The following is a 21,325-nucleotide window of genomic DNA, read 5'->3' on the forward strand; positions in this document are numbered from 1 at the left end:
AAGATAGTTGCATCTATCAAGTAGGAAATAAGGTACCACTTATAAAAAAAAGTGGGGAGGCAAGTTTAACTAATTTACGACCTGGAATGAGGAGTGGATGATGAAGCAACTGCTCCCCCCTGTGGCCAGAATCGAACATCCCCTCAGGAGAAGGTTAAATTGCCTCTGCGTCTGTCTATCTCGGTCTCTGTTTGATGTGTTTATGGGCATTGAATGTTTGCCCTATGTGTATATAATGTGATCCGCCCTGAGTCCCCTTCGGGGTGAGAAGGGCGGAATATAAATACTGTAAATAAATAAATAAATAAATATTCATATTTGCATGTTTTCGAACAGCTAGGTTGACAGAAGTGGGGCTAATAATGGGAGCTCACTCTGCTCCCCGGATTCGAACCACCAACCTTTTGGCCAGAAAGCTCAGCAGTTCAGCGGTTTAACCTGCTGCGCCGTTGGGGCTCCAGCAATTGCTGTATATTTTCTAAAATGGGAACATGAAATGGATCCATTCATTTGTTATGTAATTGTATTATTTTTGGAATTCTAGATGTTCTATACATCATTGAGATTGGACCAATGCGAAATGTAGCCTATGAGTCACATAGGCTCACAATTTGCAATGCCAAATTATTATTTTTTTGCAGTCCCCTTTCTTCCCAAAGGTTTGTGCCAAACCCTTCAAACAAGTAAAGGTCCTCCCATCCCACTACTGATGGTGTCCAAGGGGAGTAATTTCTGATTGGGATAGGACTACTTATCCATGTTCCCAACCCAGCTCCAGCTCAGTGCATTTACAATGTCAGGGACATGACTATGTATATATGTGCCCCATTGAATTGAATACAGTTCACATATTACATCCTCTTTATTTCTGCACTGCCAAGAAGGCAGCAAGACCAGGTAGTTATATCGCATAAATAACAGCTCATCCTAAATGGCTCGTGGGTTGCATTTGGCAAAAGGACCAAAGGCAGATTCAGAAGGATTAAACAGAAAGAGAGCACTGAGTTTGATAAAGCAGTAGCAAAGGGCAAGCTAAATAAAAAGTTTAATTGGTAGCAAATAGTTTTCCTTCCTAAAGCAGGTCCTTTCAAACGACATAATTATGGTGCCATTTATGATTCCATTTGGACTGCCATGGCAACATCCTATGGGATCCTGACATTTGCACTTTGGGGAAGGAGTACTTTGTATTCTGTGTCAGAAAGCTGCAGCACTTCACCAAACTGCAAACCCCAGGATTCCATAGCTTGTTGCCATGGCAGTGAAAGCTTAAACACAATCCTATAAATGTGTGGTGTGAAAGGACCCAGGGATACAGAGCAGCTTTCCATTTCACACACATTATGCTCTCACTAATACAGTGCCACAAGCAATCAAAGATATTTGTTGTAGAAGCGTGCATTCTCCATAACGTAGCTTTCAGTCAGCTCAGCCCAACATACTTCCTTAGCAAATGCTTCACAATTTCAAGTGCAATAAATAATGGCAGAAGATTAAACTTGAAAGCATTCAGTTAGTTTTCTCAGTGTGGTTTATTATGTCTGTAATCTCAAATTGCATGGTTTATCATTACCATTCATTTATAGAATTACAGGAAAAGAACAGCACATGCCAAATTCACCTTAGGTGAAGCTCAAGGAATGTATTACATTCTTGGTTCTGCTCCGATTCAGTAATTTTAATTTATTTAGTTAAAAAAAAGGAGGCAAAGGGGGGTCAGCAGGCACCCCTCTGTCAGAAGTATAATAAAAGCAGAAGTGAAATAAGTTTTTTCATTGAGATGAACTGACAATTATGATCTAAATAAATTGTGTTGCCTGAACAGATGTGGAGTGAGTGTCTTAATAGGTTCAGGACACAAATTCCTGCTTGCTTTGAAAACGAACTATGCTTTAATATAGAGCTTCCAAGTAATTTGTTAAAAATGAATTCATTACCCATCATTCATTCATTTTAAAGGACATTATTTTAACCACTGTAGCCTAAATCCACTGTCTGGTCCTAAAAAAAGAACAACCGAATCAGTGGAGCTTAAAAAGATTGTTGATTTACTAAGTGGTTAGTAAAGGTAAAGGTTTTCCTTGACATTAAGTCTAGTCATGTCCTACTCTAGGGGTTGGTACTCATCTCTATTTCTAAGCCGAAGAACTGGCGTTGTCCGTAGACACCTCCAACGTCATGTGGCCGGCATGACTGCATGGAGCGGTGGTTACTTGCCCCCAAAATAATGAAAAAAGCAGTTTAAAGTAACTCAAAATATTAACAATATTGTAGAAAATTATTTTGACATATTTTAGTAAAAGAATGTACAACATTAACATTAATACGGCATATTAGCATTAAAACTAATGCTTCCCAGCTCTTGTTCAGTAGGAGAGCAGTTACTTCACATGCAGAAGATCCCAAATCTAATCCCTCTCTCATCTCCAGTTTCGAAAGGAGATGGAGAAAATCTCTATCTTCTCCTGGGCTGTGGCCCAGGCTGGATAGCAGCCAGCTGCAATAAATCACTCTGACCAAGAGGTCATGAGTTCGAGGCCAGCCCATGCCTGCGTCTGTCTCTGTCTCTGTTCTATGTCATGGCATTGAATGTTTGCCTTATATGTGTGCAATGTGATCCACCCTGAGTCCCCTTCGGGGCGAGAAGGGCCGAATATAAATACTGTAAATAAATAAATATCCTGAGTGTCTGGAATGTATATTAGCATTAGCATTCCACTACAATATTTATTGGGACAGGTCATCTCTGTTTCTCAAACAGACCAGCTTGGACACTAAGAATGCTAGGAGAGTGTAGTATATCAATAAACCGTGGTATCTTTGACCAACATTAGGTATAGAACCTGAAGACTGAAACTGGAGAAGGCGGTGGTCTTGTGAGGAAGAAGGAATTTCTCTGGATGACCACAACAGCCATCAGTGAGCCTTCCTAGCTAATTGGTGTTACAGGTAATACTAGTACAGGTAATACTAGTACAAGCTTTATTTTCCTCCATTCTCATCCTTTTTTATTTAGCTAGATGGGTTGCTTTCTTTGTAAACAGTACAGTACATTTGCTCCAAGTGTAATATCTAACACAGCTCTCTAGTTATTACAAAGCCATTGCATTTATTCAAAGAAGGTTTGCTTAAAATTTTGCCTGCATTTCTTCCACTTTATTTGTGTAATTATTACTTTTATTACTACTGCAGGCAGAGTATCCCCTGGTGGTGTTGTAGTCAGACTTCCTGAATTACACTTCCTGCTGTGTGACTGTTACAGCTTGGCTTTGATTGCCTTTGGCTGCGGAATGAGAGTAATAATCCTTAAAACTCTCACATGGGCTACTTAGATGTAAGCTAATGCCATAAAGTACTTAGCAAAGTGCGTAATGTTATAACCGATACCAAGGATGAATTTTGTGCATTCTGAAACCCAGCCTGTGTTGTATAATCCAAAACAACATGCTTTGAAAATTGAAAATCAAAATTTTCATGGCCAAGCTGTTTAATAAAGTGGCCATATATTTTGGAGCATAAAACAGTATGATCCCAGTATCTGCAGGAGTAGTATATCACTATTTCACTTTTCATATAAAAATGTTTTCACTGGTCTTTTCTAGGTTCTCCAGAATGATCCTATGATATGCTTCTGCTGTACATTGTTTATTTCAATAGTGATCACTATCAGGACCATAGCCAGAAATAAATTTCGGGGGGGGGGGGGGAGGCTTGAAACCTTTTTTTTTAGCAAATCATGAAGAGTAGTTCCATAATGCAAAATAATTTAGAAACCAGACTCCATCAATAAACTTCAGTGGACACTCAAGACAGATAAACTTCAGTGGACACTCATGGGGATTTTGTTAATCAGTTAAAATTCATGAGTAAACCAGTTTTTTTTAAACCTGAAAATTTTCGTGGTGGGTTGAACCCCTACCCCCCCCCCCCCCCGGGGGGCTGGAGCCTTGATCACTATGGAAGTTCAGGAACATTCTTGGAGCCATATTGTACATACACCGAATATTGACTTAATGTGCTATTAGTAATGACACTACTCTGAATACATAATGTCTTGGTAATAAGGGAACAACGTTTTTTCAAAAATAGCCATGAGTGATACTATGTTTTTTTTAAAAAAACAAACAAAAACAAAACAAAAATTGTTAAAATATTGCTTTCAGAAGTAATTTTTTTGGTATAGGATCAAAAACATGTTCCAGAATGGTTTCAAATACACTCTGCTTGGAGTGGATACGATTTCCACCACATTTACAGACCTCCTGGACCTCTAAAGGTTAAAAAAAGTGCAATGTTTGGTTGTGGAGTGCTTCAAAATGCCCATTAAGAAGTATTGATGCATTTCCATCATGTTATGCACCACTGGATTCAATGTAGGTCCAGGGAAAGCTTTTTTTTGAATATGGTGAAAATATCCCTATTCCTCCTAGAGGTGTTTGGGACATTTGTGGGAGTCGATATATTCTTCCAAAGTTTCCTGGAGGCTAACATGGCCCCTATAATAGCATTTCAGCTGTAAAGCTCCTTGCCAAGGGACATTCAGCCTGCTTTATTCCTTTTTTAGCTTCTAGAGCAGTGGTTCCCAACCTTTGGGCCTCCATGTGTATTGGACTTCAACTCCCAGAAATTCAAGCCAGCTTACCAGCTGTTAGGAATTGTGGGAGCTGAAGCCCAAAACACCTGGAGGCCCAAAGGTTGGGAACCACTGTTCTATAGGTAGCCCAAACTGTGTGGTTTTTGGTTCCTAAAACCAAGATCGGTCTTTGTATTACTGTAACTGCGTGTGTGTTTTCAAAACTGGTTTAGTTTTGTTATAACTGTTTTACCTATTTGTGTTGTACACCACCTTTGGGGCCTGTGCTTAATAGAAGATGATGATAAATAAATAAAATAATAAATAATAAAATAAATAATACATTATATTTTTTAAAATGTTCCGGCTCCAATGTAGGCAGTTGAAAACTAAATTTGATTGCTAGCTCCAGATAAAACACACTTATTGATTCAATGGGGCTTACATTCAATAACTGGTTCAAAAGACCTACCCTAGTTTGGACTAAGAATTGAATTTAGGCCTCCATTCCCACACAACAAAGAAGAAGATAATGCAAAAGGAAAGTTATATGTGGATGAAGACAATGACACCAATTACAGCAAGAAAAGATTCCTAATCTGAACTGCAGAGAATCAATTTTGGATCCCACAAACACCAGCTGCTCACAATGTTTTCAGCTGGATGACAGACTTGTATGTTTTTGTAGTACTCTCATCAGGAGATTCATCTTCAGACGTAGACATATGCACAACCTTTGGTTTTTCCTGTTTTCTTTTTACCCAATGTTCTATGCTCCCCTTGCATCTCACACATTTTCTGACCGTATAGGAGGGCAGACACAACCATTTCATTATCCCTACCAAAACTTAAGTTAGCTCCAGTAGCAAAATTCAATTAAACATGTAGTATATTCTACAAAACTGGATCTCTGCAAGTTAGTACCAGTTTTACTACTATTCTATATAAGATAAATATTAAGTTCCATGTAGGATATACAGGAACTTTCAAACCAAACAACTCAGTGGTTGATCATAAAACCGGAAGGCAGAACAATGCCATAACTTTGTACAATTTTCAACTCTTGCACTATATGTTCAATTTCTATACAAATAGACAATTTAAAACTTGCAACTAGAGATATGTGAGAAATTTTCATCAGACAAGATGAAGTCTTGAAAACAAGACAATATACTTGATTTTTAAAAAAGTAATTTCAATTACCTGAAGGATATATTTTGAGTGGGAAAATACATGGATACATGAAACTTCATAAAATGTTACATAGCAATTCACCATGTTTGTTTATTTTTAACTTTGTTTATGTCTACAAATGCATTACAACTTGTACCCTCGGTCTGCTTCTGACATGATAAATAAATCCACCATGTTTTCCTGAACAGCGGCTGTATTATATTCTCAACCTAGTATAATCTCTATGCTAATTTTCACGCTGATAGAATAAGTTGTCTTGCTTTTACAATGAATAGAGTGTCCATGTCTTATAACTTTAAATCGGGAGTGCTAAATATGAAGATGTTTTAACTTCTGTAGTACTCACCATGTCCAGCCATGCTTGTTTGACATGGAATACTTTTCCATGATGGCAGTAAGACGAAGCAGGGAAAATTTTTGTAGTAGATTTAACTGAGCAGCTGACTGACTACTGATTTGGAGTGATCCTATGGGATGGCACATTTGATGAGACCTCTGGAAACTATGCCAACGTAATCGCCTTTAGATAAACAAAATAAAATACAGTCAAAGAAGAAGCCCAATGATGGTGACAGGTTTGATGTCTATAAAGCAACTCAATAAGTAGACAAGATTTCCTTTTGCTGTTTCTCATACCAGTATAAAACCATAAGGATTCCACAAGTGCTGCCAACATTTCAGTAACATAACAGAAATTTATGCAAGATGTCTATGTATTTGAGGAATGTTACAGCTATTCCTCAGACATGTAGACATCTTATAGTCCATAAAATTCATGCCCTAGTAATTCCCATTCACTTCCAGGGCATCTATGCACGACTAAGAAATTATATAATAGTTCTCAGGATTTACAATTCGTAATCCTCCTTTACTAACACAAATTCTTCTGGCAGATGGTGAAAGGTCTATTACCTATAAAATAACTCTTCAAATACTTTGTGAAAATGAAACAATTTCTATTCAAGGAAATTTATTTCTAGTAAAATGCTGCCTATTCAAAGCCGAATCCCCCAGTTTTCCCGGTATTATACTCCAAATAGTTGTACTTCCAAGCTCTGTACCTATGCTCTGTTAACACTACTATTTCCACTACTGCAAGTAGGGAAGTTTTAAATGGAATATTCTTTGGCAATATTGGACAATTAGCAATTAATTACTATACTGGGAATTAAAATTAATACCAATGTTGAATTGTCATGTGTCTTGGGGTATTCTGTAAGGTAACCATTAATTCCTTCCTAAATAAATAAATAAATATATACGTCGAGCATCCCTTACTTGGAAATCCAAAATCCAGAATAATGGGCTGGCTGGCTGAAATCTTTGGTTTCTGGTGGTTTTGTGTGCACAAACTTTGTTTATGCATTAAAGTATTAAAATATTGTGCATTAGGCTATATGTATATGTATAAGGTGTATATGAAACATAAATTAATTTCATGTTTAGACTTGGGTCTGAAAAAATTTGAAAACACGGAGCACTTCTGCTCCCAAACATTTTAGATGAGGGATATTCAGTCTGTTCAAGAAAGGTACAACACCTACATGTTTCTATTGCTTTCCACTCTGGAAATCTAAGCACAAGGATTTTAAAATAACCAGAACGTTACAAACCTGTTTGGCCTGGTTAGGGATGCTCCAACACCAGAGTCTCTTCTGTCCCTGACACCAGGAACTTCTGATTCATTGAGAGATGTTCCATCTCTATCCATATCACTAGGCGTTGTCCGGCCCTCACTTACAGAGTTCTGTTCAAACTCTAATGAAATCTTAGCTGGTGACTGGAATGATGAAGAGCTACAATCACCAACTGATAAAACGTTGTTTTTCAATTCTGGTAATATATTTTTCGACCAATCATCTACAGATTCTTGAAGTCCATTGACCTGCTGCAAAATGTCATCCAGATGAGGAAAAATATTTTCTCGTTCCAAGTCTAGAAGGTCTCCAGTGCTGGCATACAAGTGAGAACCTGGAACATTGTCATAAATGCTAATCCGACTCTCCTTTGGGCAGGAAGCAAGAGGACTGGCCTCTTTGGGTGTTGAACCTGTCTTGTTGTTTAATGAAATGCCACCTGTCCTCCAGGTTACACCATTGTCTGTAGGAGATAGGCTTTCAATTGAAAGTGCCTTAGGAAACGTTCCGGGTTTGTGATCTTTAGGAATATGAACCACTAAGTTCTCTTGGGAATGAAATTCATTTCTATGATTTTGATCCATCACTTGCCTGAGTGCTGCTCCTGTAAGAACATCCAGATCCTCTAGGTACATCCCACCTCGTTTATTTGCTTCATGATACTTGCGTTCCTTTAAGGAAGGAGTGCTTATGCCGCTACTGCTCATTTCTGATTGGCTGCTCTCACTGCTAGATTTAGCAGAGCAAGGAGATCCTTGTTTGGCTGTGTCTTGAGTCCCTACATTTTGGAGGTCTCCATCCCTTATCTGCAAACATTGCAAATCCATTCGAGCTTTTGGCTCATGTTGAAGAATAGGTCTACTTATTACTAAGCCACTAGTCCTCCCGGTGCCTTTTAATTTTCCATGGGCACTCTTGTTTTTAAGTGTCTCCATACGCTTTAGAAAAGTTTTAGCTTTGGTTCGCATTGGTTTCCCATTCCTGAGGTTTGAAGAGTCTTCTGGAAGCTGGGAAGGAGTATTGCCAACTGAGCAAGAGTCGTGAGCATTTTCTACACAGTATTGTCCTGATCCATCCAGTGTCTCCCTGAGAAAGCTACTGACTACAGATTGACTCCGATGGTCACTTCCACCACTGCTCTCACTGTGAATAGACGATACCTCAGGTTCACTCAGATCAGTAAGCACACTCTCACTGCTGGTGGTGATCTTCATTTTAGTGTCCCCTGAAGAGCCATGCTTGCCTGACTGATGAATTAAGGTGTCAATGTCTTCTACCCGAGACCATCTTCGGCTGGTCCTTTGGAAAGTCCATTTGTTACTAATGGCACAAAGGTCTTCTTCATCAGAGTCTTCACTCTGAAAAAACATGATATAGACCTCTATAACTATGGAGAAATAAAATGTACATTCCTTTCTAGTGATACAGTTAAAAGTTAAACATCCAGGTTAATAATATTTGTATTTCAATACTATAGAGCAGGGGTCCCCAAACTAAGGCCCGGGGGGCGGATGTGGCCCTCCAAGGTAATTTTCCTGGCCCCCGCCCTCAGTTTAAGATTTAGGCTCTCCCAAAGTCTGAAATGACTCAACAACAACAACAACACAATCCTAAACACAACAACAACAATCCTAATTAATTTCACTATTTCATTGGCCAGAAGCAGGCCCACACTTCCCATTAAAATCCTGATAGATTTATGTTGGTTAAAATTGTTTTTATTTTTAAATATTGTATTGTTATATCATTGTTGTGTTGAGTTTTTTTGCACTACTAATAAGACATGTGCAGTGTGCATAGGAATTTGTTTGTATTTTTTTCAAATGATAATTCGGCCCCTCAACAGTATGAGGGACCATGAACCGGCCCTCCACTTAAAAAGTTTGAGGACCTCTGCTATAGAGAAATACAGCTTTTCTTTCCTCACTTAAGAATGCCAATGCAGACTCCATAGTGCAGCAATAATAGCAATGATTCACCACCAAGTCGATATCCTTCAGCATTAGTTCATTCAAATAGACTTATATACAATGTATTCTCTCTTGCCTGGGTGGTTCACAAGACAAAGGCTCATGGGCAGTTACTTAATAAGCACTGGGGAAAATAAAATATAACGGATGAAACAACAATTATGTATCATAGTAAAAATGTTAACCTAATGACACTATCACATGAGGTCAAGTTACATGATGTTTTCACATGTACGTTATTAGGAATTTCATAGAATGTTCCAGTTAGTTCTAACTCTAAAAATTAGAAAAGCCAAAAGTTTTTTGGAAACCTATGACAACATGACATTAGCCAAAGAGACGGCACAAACATGATGGCATGCATGTACGTGGTAGTCCTAATCCAGATGTAGTAGTAGGCAACTCACAGAGCTCCAACAGACTCCAATAGGTGAGGGAAGAAGACTCTAAAGCTAATTCAAATGGGTCAAACTTTGAGATGTGATGTTACGTATTGCTTTCCTTTCATTTCTCTCCAATACAAACAATATTTTTTGCTAATCAGAAGATGTTTTGAACTTTAAAACAGTACAGTAGAGTCTCACTTATCCAATACATTTTTGTAGTTAATTTTTTCAATATATTGTGATATTTTGGTGCTAAATTCATAAATACAGTAATTACAACATAACATTACTGCGTATTGAACTACTTTTTCTGTCAAATTTATTGTATAACATGATGTTTTGGTGCTTAATTTGAAAATCATAACCTAATTTGATGTTTAATAGGCTTTTCTTTAATCTCTCCTTATTATCCAACATATTCGTTTTCCCAACGTTCTGCCAGCCCGTTTACGTTGGATAAGCGAGACTCTACTGTATTTCCTGACTTTAAATGTTTATTCAAAAGGAAATTTCTGAAAGAACTAGTTTAAATGTTGCCATTTCGGGGATTATCTGTGGGTTGCTTGTGATAAAAATTGTGCTGGTGAAAGGGGGTCTGCCCAATCCCTTTGCCCATTGATAATTCCAGATGCATTTCTTTTTTCTTTTAGTTTCTCTACAATACTCCTAAAATGTTTAGTCCCTTAAAAATACCCTTTAAAAATGTGGACAAATGGATTTAAGCACTTTATATGTCTTAAGTTTTGTATATTGTTTCATGTGTTTTAATTCCTAATTGTTTTTATTGCTTGATGTTTTTACTCTACTGTATTGTTGGTTTTTTGACATTGAATCTTGCTACATCTGTAAGCCGCCGTGAGTCCCCTTGGGTGAGAAAGGCGGGATAGAAATGGCGTAAATAATAAATAATAATAAATACTATAAAAAGAAAAGCATGGATATCTAGGACTATCAACATCTCCCCTCCACCCACTTTTGCTTCAGTTCCCAACCAAAGCCTTGGTTGCTCAGCTCAGTGATGGAGAAGCCTCTCCATCACTGAGCTGAGCAACCAAGGCTTTGGTTGGGAACTGAAGCAAAAGTGGGTGGAGGGGAGATGTTTATCCTATTATGCTTATATTATTGATGGACTTTGATTGTTGTTTATATGATTTATATGTTTATATGATTTTAATATGTTGTTTAAACAGGAAAGCTTTTAAAAGAAGGCTGGTTTGGAGATCTTCTTCTTCTTCTTCTTCTTCTTCTTCTTCAGCGCAGGACAGATGGAAGGGGAAATCTTCTCTAAAACACAGAATAAACTGACCTTTCTTTCATTAAACCTGTGAAACACTTTCGCCATTTAGTTTTAAACAATAATTTTAAAATGGCCAGGCCACATTGTGAAGTAACAAAATGAGACAGGAAGTGCATCGGTGGACAAAATGGAGAGGGGACAAGGAGATCAGACACATGGTCACAATCCATGTCATAATGTTCCACATGTAAAATTCAGATAGCATCAAGAACTATCAAGGAGCAATTGTGTAATAAACCAGCATATATCACCAGCTTTGGAGAACCCTCATAGATAACTTTGCTTACTTAGCTAGTTATTGCTGATTAAAAGTAAAATAAAAGTTGACTTGAAAACATAGGTCTCTTGGGTGTAAGTGAATGCCAGGAAAAATGTATAATTGTGGTTCCATTTTAATGGGCTTCTCCACATTTTTTCTCACCAAGGCTATGACCCCACAGGTGCAGAAGAGACTTGCTTCATTTGCAGCTGTATCTAGCAGAACAGTTTATGGGCATTTCCCCCCTACAAATTAGTATGTGGCAGGAATGGGACTCATGGGACCCTCCAGATGTTGTTGGACTGTAAGTTGCAGAGCCATAACCAACATAGCTAATGGTGATTAATGCTAGGGTTTGCAGTCTAGCAACATCTGGATTTCTATGTGTTGTCGAAATCTGGACTTCTATTTGAGGATTCTAGGTGAAGAACTAGGTGTTAAGATTGGAGCTTGTCTAGAGTTAAAAATTTGATTATGTAGAAGAAAAGATAAACCTTACCACTGATATTACATTCGCTCCCAAAATGCCTCCTTAAATTGGCACCTTTCAAGCTTATTTGGCTGATGTTTCTCTAAGGCATTGAAAAAGATTATCATATCATGTTGTAAAGCTTTCTAACTAAAATTAGAGAGCTTAAAGTACTAGGCCTTATCAAGAGGTCAGGGTTGTACACTGGAAATTTTCGATTCTGGTTTTAAAAGTTTTATTCTATACACTACACTGTATATATATATACGGCATTTACTTCCATTAAAATTTGGCTATTTAACCTTCTTGTATCTGGGGGTCCTTCTGCTTTATTTATCTTTGATTTACTGGTAATCTTCTATTAAAGTTAAATACAGAATTTCAACACCTCATCCATGGGTAGTATGTGTTAGTGTAGAGTTGTGAATTATAGGCAATTGTAGTTATGACTGGGCATAAGATTGTGAATGTATCTATGTGCTGATTTCAAATAAAAACAAAACAAAAACATTCAGAAAATGTCTATCATTTATCACAAGGTGGTGAGAATAGAATAAGAGATTACTTGAAACAAAAAGCACTACTGAATGCAATAGCATTTACTTCTGATATATAAGGCGGCTATGTAAATATCACTACCAAAAAGCATAGTTATTTATGTAGATTTTTAAAGTATCATCACAATGAAAAAGTGAACAAAGAAAAAAAAGAAATGGAAGTACATAGGAAATGAATAATTGCTAGGTTAGTAATACAAGCTGAAAATATCTTAAAACATTTAAATAATACAAACATTAATACAAGCTGGCCATATTGTTAAAATATTTAAAAATACATTTCCTTTAAGGTGATGACTGCAAAAGCCACATTCATGTGTATCTAAAGCAGTCCGATCTTCTGATAATTGAATGATGGCCAATCATCTTCCCAATCATAGGCCCCTTCTACATTGCCTTATAAACCAGATTATCAAAGCAGATAATCCACATTATCTGCTTTGAAATGGATATTAGTCTACACTGCCATATCATCCAGTTCAAAGCAGATAATCTGGATTTTATATGGCAGTGTAGAAGGGGCCTTGGAAAGTCTTTTAAGAACAATCAAATTATATGGGATCATCATGTGGATTTCAAATCACAAGAACAAAACTTAAAAGAACATGTGTATTTATAAATGTGAAAGTTTTTTTTTCATAATACCAAATTGTGTTGTAATACCTGTAGCCAGAAAGAGTAACCCACTGAACACATTTCATATGCCACAAGAGAGCATTTCAGTATAACATGACAGCATTCAATTGGAGTAGACAATGTCTTTCTAAAAGGCACAATGACATCCAATATACCTGAAATGCCAGTTGTTGCTGGAGCCAACGTAATTTTCCTTCTAAAGACAATTTAGATGAGAGTTTTTCTACTGTTAAATGTGAACGGGACATCTCTTTTGTTCCACTCTATTTTAACTTTATCTACAACAAATTTTATGCTTTCAATACAAACCTAATAGCTTGTTGTCGGTTCCCCTGAGGATATAATTAATGCTTTCAACACAGCAGGGTTTGCTGAGAGGCTCGGAGCTAATGGTCCATATACAGACCTTCCCAACATGTTGCAATTGTAAATATTGCCATACTGATGCAGTAACTGATAAGTAGACTGCAATATTGAGAATGGCAAAAGAAAATTTGGTCTGCATCTATCATCGGATACAAAGCACAAATTCCAGAGCCAGCTAATTTCAATCCCGTAGAAGTAGTTTAACATGACCATATAGATCAAATTGTAGTTGAGAAGACATAATATGGCAGCCCACCATAGCAGCAGAAATTTCAGAAGCATCATTCCTATCTTTCACAAATGAAGAGCTCCTAAGACAGCCCATCCAAAACAGACAAACAAAAATAATTTCAAGTATCTCACACTAAGTTTGCTTGAGGAGGAGTATCTGAATTGATACTTGCAAATGATTTGATGAGTCAGGAGATATGTCTTATGATACAAACTCAAATGTGGAACATCGCTGTATGAAACATAATTCCTTCATTATATGTAAGTGCCTCCAGCCACTTAAGAGAACAGCTCTGAGATACCAAACACTACTTGAGGTGAATGGGGGGAAAGGGAAAAAGTTTGCCCACCCCAAAGAAAATTAAGGTTGGATTAACCACTTATAAAGAAAGCATGTTGTATCATTTTAGGTTCACATGAGAAGATGCCATTTTTTTCCTATCCAGTTGGCTATAATTTCTGTAGACCCACTGAAAATAAGCAAGTTACAGGGAAAGAACCAGATACACACATTTTTTTAAGAGCGATGGTTTACACTATATGTTTGTACTGATTAGAAAGTGCCCCTGGGACAGGCGTTCCTTGTAAATAAAATGTTGTTGGCGCTGTTACAAAATGTTCCATATCAAATGACATTTTCTGCATTCCTTCCTAAAAACCCTTAAGCCTACAATAATGCCTGTGTTACACAAGGAGCCTGTAAACACGACAAGCTTTATTTTCCTAAGTCAGCAGACACATACATACATACATACACACACACACACAAAAGAAAAATACTTTGGGCTTTTTTGCTAGCAAGGAAACATGCCCTATAGCCACACAGAAATAGACTAAATTGTAAGACAAGGTACTTAGAGTAGTGCCATGTTTAACAGGCAATATGTAAGCCCCTTGCAATTCAAAAAGTCTTCTGGGAATGGTTGTCTTAATATTGAGTCTCTATGACCTGTATTTATGCAACATTATTCAAACATCTGATATTTTTTATTGGGCTAAAGAGAACACTGGGCAGGAAAAAGACAGGAGTCACAGGACTATGATAGCCATAATCGGGGTATTTGACCTCCATCTCAAGTCACATATTTCCACTGAACACAATGATATTACACTACATGAGCAGAGTATACAAGTAAACTTTCACTTGCCAATTGATCCAAGACAATGACTTTTGCCAATCCTTTTTTCAATTTTTCTAACTATATGACATCAAACACTTGCACATCTACATTAAAGCAGGCACCATAAAACACTGCCGAATATACAATGAGTCACAACTAGTCTTCATATGCAATTTGAAGTTCAGTACAAACATTTCTGAATCCAGGTTTACTTGCCTTTTTCCTTTGGAAGTTCACATCGAGTTTCATTGAGGCGCACTTATTCAACGTGTTCAGTCGTCTACAAACAAAGGGAGATCCAAAGATTAGAATCACATTAATTTTATTGGCTCTATAGCATTTTGCTTTTTGTTCATTTGTATAGATGGAACTTAGGTAGCACATGTAAAGCAAAATCAGCAAGGAAATTATGCAATAGTACTGACAGAGGAATTATTTTCTCCTGCCACCCAGGTTATTCAGCAGTTGGGCTAAAAGGCATAACAGATAGATAATCCCAATAATGTAATCAAAAATGGAATTTCATACAAGTCAAACCTCCTCACATTTTTACAATCTCTGTCCCTTCTATGTGATAGCTTGATGGACATTATGAAAAACCCCAGTATGAAAAAGAAAGTGAAACAAACAATGAAGTACAACTGGACTAATAATTTCTCCATTTAAAAAGCACCAATAAACATGGACAAATGTGCTTAGATTTTAGTGAGATCTACTGTATATATTCATGAATAGGTCAACCTCATGTATAAGTTGAGGGCACATTTGGGGGCCAAAGATTACAGATTTTGATGTGACCTGTAGATAAGTCAAGGGTCATTACATGGAAAGAGGAAAGTTTCAGGGCTGTCTTAGAGAGCCAGCTGTCTTTGACCATCGCTGCCATTTTCCTGCCTAGGATTATAAAAGATTTTTCTGTGGCAATGGAGATAGTAGAGGAGTTGGTGCTTCTTGTAGGTCCCCCCTGGATGGACTAAGCTCTTGACTTTTGCCACTCCAATCGGAGAAGAGGATGGTTCCCTTCTTGATAAGAGGTAAGATATAGTTCAATTAAAATTTTATACTTATACATGAGTATATACAGTAACAATCATGGTTTAAGATCCTCCACTGAGATTCAATTTCTAACTCTTATAGGTAAATCATTACTTCTTTGGAGACAAGCAATTATTTTAGAAGAACTGAAATAAGCAGAAAAGCAAGACTGTTCTTTCCTCCTACTGCCATTCCAGCACAAAAAGTTCTCTAGCCTTTTGAAATACTAAACTTCTTGAAAATACAGCTGCTGAAAGTGATGTTTGCCTCACAAGGCATTAAGTCTCTGTCAAGGTATAGCACCTTTGACACTCTCAAAAAAGCATTATTATCCTTCTCCAACCTCAGTTCTGTGAAGCCAAAGTAGAATAACTTTTCTTTCAAGAGTACCAAAGTTTGCAGAGTTCTGAATAATGTATTATTTTCTCCTCTACAGCTCCTCTGGGAAAAACCCCCTACTTTTTGGGAGGTTGTGAAAGGTTCTGCTATAGACCACACTAATTGTACAACACTATCAGATAACTGATCTCACTCAAACTGCATATAGTTCTAATATCTGGATGTTAAAAGACAAGCCTTCCTTGAAGACTCGGGTTTACATTTTAATGGAGTCAGTGTCCAAACTCCAGCTTGCTGATTTAGCTGTCCGTATTTCAAGCTAGAGAGATGATGACATATCTTCTGGGGTCTGTCCAATATTTTGAAACAGATTGTGCCAATAAAACAAAAGGATTAATGGTTCTCTTTATGTCCCTAGAGTTTCCAATTAAATACAGCCTGCCTGTATTTCTCACACCCTCTTGATGTGCCAATAGGAGAAGATAGAGTTCTCCATCTGCTTACATCTGTCAGTGGAATGGGAGTGAAATCCCGAGCAAGAATAATTTGGAGACTAGAAAGAATAATCAATGGCAAGTTGAACAAAGTAAGGACAGATTGATTTATGAGTGTTATGTTTTGAATACAGAAATTTCTTTCTCATTTTCCCCAAATATATGTTATATATGGGCGGGAGCCCCAATGGCACAGTGGATTAAACTGCTGAGCTCTTGAACTTGCTGGCCGAAAGGTTGGTGGTTTGAATCCAAGGAGTGGGGTGAGCACCCTCTGTTAGCCCCAGCTTCTGCCAACCAAAACATACAAATGTGAGTAGATCAATAGGTACTGCTCTGGCGGGAAGGTAACGGTGCTCCATGCAGTCATGCCGGCCACATGACCTTGGTGGTGTCTATGGACAATGCCGGCTCTTCGGCTTAGAAATGGAGATGAGCACCAACCCCCAGAGTTGGACACGACTAGACTTAACGTCAGGGGAAACCTTTACCTTTATTTTATGGGCTAGTATCCTATTGGATTTTTACACTCATCTACTGTATGTTCCCTTTTGTGTAAGTGGGGTTCTGACAGGGTCTACAATTGGTTGTACAATGTTGCTATTCAAGAAAACTGTAGTGCAACCAATGTGACTACATTTACACCATGAAAGTTTAAGCTCTGCTGTGTTATAAAAATAAGTGGAGACCAAGGTCAGCCACTGAAGATAAGTCATGGGAAATTGAGAACAAATTAAAGGAAATCACACATAATGTAGTTAAACCTTAACATTTATCTTGATTGGATAAACACCAGTCTGGGCACTTTTTATTTCATTAGTTTAATTTAATGTATACCACACCTTACTGCCAAAAAGTCACTCAAGTTTGCCAACAGCACTAATATGAAGACATAACAATAACTTCTTCATTAGTACATGTAACTTAAAACCAATTCAGTTTAAAGCACAATTAAAATTGCAACAGGAAAAAGGGGAACACTTAAGCAGTTAAATCCAATACAACAACAGACCAATTTGCAACAGGGGAGCTTAAATGTCAAAAGTCTGTTTGAAGTAGGAGTTATGGAGCCAGGTTGCTGTTTTTCTATAGTTTGCCAAAAGAAACTGCGATGCTGGCATGTGTGTACACATTCATAAGTACCATTTTGATAAATATTGTGGTTTTTTTTTTAAAAAAAAATTGGGGTATGCAATAGTCCAAATACCTGGAAAATATTCCTGGGTGTACAATGGTACCACACAAAATAATTGAAGAGGGCCAAGAGTGCAATCTCTGAGCAGACAATCTAGAACACATTGTCCTTTCAAAACACTGTCTTCAGTTTGGCTCATACTGAATATAATAGCATGTTGATCAAAACCTCTTAAACTGGGTGGCCTTCTGGGTGGCCTTTTGCCCTATTCTCTTGTTCTTTTGACACTTTAACATTGGACCAAATAATAACTTCCTGTGACCCAAGTGTGCAGCTGTTGCTGAGCAGCTGCAAAGGGAATCCAGACCAGGGCATGCAAGGGTCAGAGACAATGGATGCAACAATACTTCCAACATCCTACTTTCAAGATATGTCAATGACCTTTGTTAAAACCCCTTGGCCATTTGATCTCTGAAATGGTTTGGCTTTCTAAAAATGGCAACAGCAGCTTGTTGAAATAGGAAAAGACGTCCATCTCTTGATTTTAGGCAATATTGTATTTTAGGTTCTCAAAAAGATATACCTACTAGATCCAGCATTCTATTGTGCTACTACAGAATAACCACTTTTTACATCTTGGAGGATATCAATGTCCTTTTATTATTCGTCTCTTGGCCTAGAAAAGATTCAGTGGAATGCTCCACAGATGTCTAAAAGCAAAGTAAATAACAATGCAGAACAGATAGTGTTTGGGTTTGGATATGGAAGGCTCAGGTTGACATTCTTGCCCATTTATGCATAAAGAAACATAGCAATTTTCTTTATAGCAAGTCAGGCCATTGATACATCTTGTCAAGTAGAAGTTCTTAAGGTTTTTAGACAAAATTCTTTCCTAATCCTACCTGGAGAATCTTGGCAATATCCCATCACAGTACTGACCAGGACCAAACTGTTAAGCTTGTAAAATAAGATGGGATTGGGTGTGTGTTCAGGGTGATAAGTAACTAAAGGTTTCCCCCTGACATGAAGTCTAGCCGGTTCTGACTCTGGGGGTTGGTGCTCATCAATAATAATAATAATAACAACAACAACTACTACTACTACTACTACTACTTTATTTTTATACCCTGCCTCCATCTCCCTGCAGGGACTCGGGGAAGCTAACATGGAGCCAAGTTCAAAATTCCACAATAAACAAAATAAAATACATTCATAATAAAACAAACATCATTGACATTTAACATTGCATAAATTAAACTAAACATTTCAACAACGATATAATGGTGAATAAACCGCCAAGTGAAAACAATAGAGCAGATTAAAATAATAAAAGGCTGGGCAGTAGTGCAAAGAATACATGATTAAAATCTAATGAGGTAGATAAAAATGGTGTATTAAAGAGGAGAAATCCAAGGTGGAAAAACGAGGACAGTAATTACCAAATGGAGCAGAAAACAATACAGCAGCACCGATAATATCAATGCTTCTTAAACACACACTGGAAAAGCCAGGTTTTCAAAACTTTCTAAAAGGCTACCAGGGTGGGTGCCTCCATTTCTCCATCTCCATTTCTAAGTCAAAGCGTCATTATTGTCTGTAGACACCTCCAAGGTCATGTGGTTGGCATGACTGTATGGAATGCCATTACCTTCCTGCCAGAGCGGTACCTATGGATCTACTCACATTTGCATGTTTTTGAATTGCTAGGTTGGAAGAAGCAGGGGCTAACAGCGGGAGCTCACCCCACTCCCTGGATTCGAACCACCAGTCTTTCAATCAGCAAGTTCAGCAACTCAACCCGCTGCACCACCGGGGGCTCTGTTCAGGTTGCTATGGTAAGCTTAATTTATATTAGATTAGATATGGATCACAGCTAAATGTCGATAACCTATGAGGAGGAAGGATCTGCTTTACACAATAATAGTTGCAGTTATGAACGGGTGCCTCCTATTGCTTCCTTTATTGCTGCTTTTACTGCTTCCTGTCCCCTCACAAGTCTCAGTCCATTCCCAATTTCCCTTATAATGTGGCAAGCACACACCTGGAATGTGGGAAAAGCGCAGGAAATGCTGTATATAAAAGGTGGATACAGGAAGCATTACCATGGATTGAATCCCCACTTGACTATGAAAACCCATTTACTGACCATAGACAAGTCACATTGTCTGTCTTAGTAAGATGGCAGCAGCAGTACGCTTTGCCAAAGCATAAAAGGGTTGCTATTAAGTCAAGAGTAGAAGCCACATAACAACAAAAGTTTAACATATGATGAATAGTGCTAAAATAGTATGAAAATATAAAAATAATAGCATCAAAAAAGTGAAACACTTTACCTACAAAGAGGTTCTACAAGATCCTTGTCAAGAAAATCATGATCTTTCTTTACAGCAGCAATGTCAATAGGAAATTGGGAATCTAGAAAAGAACAAACACTGTTTAGTGAAATAAGAAAAATGTATTTCCTTCCTAGAAAGTCTGGATGGACTTTTCAGACTAAAACACAAACACAATTCCTTCTAGGAATATTATTTTGAATAACGGGTTTCTAGAATGTAGTATTAAGAGCTGTCAATTGAACCATTGACAACATGTCATAGTCTCAATACAAAAAGATATCAAAAGGGTAATTTTTCAATCTTCAGATTTTGATCAGTATTATCAATATTATGCTGTTCATTATTCCAAAAGGCAGTGTGGTCATATGCTCTGCAATGACATCTTTGAGTGCTTACTTGAAATAAATATGGCAGGCAATGATGATATACCAAAGCTTTCTTTGTAAAAGGTACATACAATAACATGGGTGCATAGGTCATAATTTTTATTGCATATACTGTTTAGTCTCCTCACGTTATTAGAGATCCAAAGCATCTAACAGTAAAAATACAACATTACCACTGCAAATGTTACATAGTGTTTTTAGTTGTTTGCAAATGTAAGTGCTTTCACCAACTATATGAAAAAGGGCTTATCAGACAATGACATTGTAATATTGTAAACTAAGAGTTGACTTTTGCAAAACAGGGCCAAAATTAGATAGAATGCCAGTCATGTCATCAGCTGTTATATGAATGGTAGGCAAGAGGGCTTATTTGGAATGGGTCTCTCCCAATTATGGGGAAGAGAGATGGTGTAAGACTTTGTACTCGCTGGATGTCCAACTCCAGAACAGGATACTGAGTTTGACGCAATGCATCTACTGGTACAAATAGGAGCCTTTCTTTCTATGCAAACTGTGGGTAAAACTCTGCCAATCTAGGCAAGAAGTACAGCAAACATACCTTCCCATTTGTCCCATTTCAATGTGTCTCATTATTATTTTTAAAAAGTCACTCATACATTTGCAACTTGCATAGAAGACTCCAAGCCTTTCCACTCTCTGTCCTAGTATGCAAATTCCAATCAACCCAAAATGCTATGCATTCCAACAGGAACTGCTCATGACTGTTCCCCACTGCATGACCAATCCACTTTTCTGCGTTACTGGGAGGAGTGCAGCTAAGCTCAGGGGAGAAAGAAGAACCCAAGAAGAGGGACGGATGATGCCCTGCAAATTATTATTTTTTAATGATGCTTTCATCCTGTATGCCTGCACTCTACTACAACACTGTTCCCATATAGAAGGA

General features: G+C 37.6%; 1 protein-coding gene across 5 annotated transcripts in view; it reads right to left on the reverse strand.

Moving 5' to 3' along the window:
• Positions 1–21,325, reverse strand: part of stard13 (StAR related lipid transfer domain containing 13) — a 272,259-nt gene that overhangs the window by 25,977 nt on the left and 224,957 nt on the right. For 4 of the 5 annotated variants that reach the window (XM_062974708.1, XM_062974710.1, XM_062974709.1 and 1 more), the window contains 4 exons: positions 20,033–20,114; positions 14,913–14,976; positions 7,381–8,762; positions 6,114–6,287 (listed from right to left, as the gene is read on the reverse strand). In XM_062974708.1, the coding sequence (XP_062830778.1) occupies positions 6,114–6,287; positions 7,381–8,762; positions 14,913–14,976; positions 20,033–20,114 (1,702 nt within the window). The remainder of the gene's footprint in view (positions 1–6,113; positions 6,288–7,380; positions 8,763–14,912; positions 14,977–20,032; positions 20,115–21,325) is intronic. The other variant, XM_062974712.1, reaches the window with a different exon arrangement.

Source organism: Anolis carolinensis, chromosome 3 (genome assembly GCF_035594765.1).
Source record: "Anolis carolinensis isolate JA03-04 chromosome 3, rAnoCar3.1.pri, whole genome shotgun sequence".
In the NCBI taxonomy this organism is placed as follows: Eukaryota; Metazoa; Chordata; class Lepidosauria; order Squamata; family Dactyloidae; genus Anolis; species Anolis carolinensis.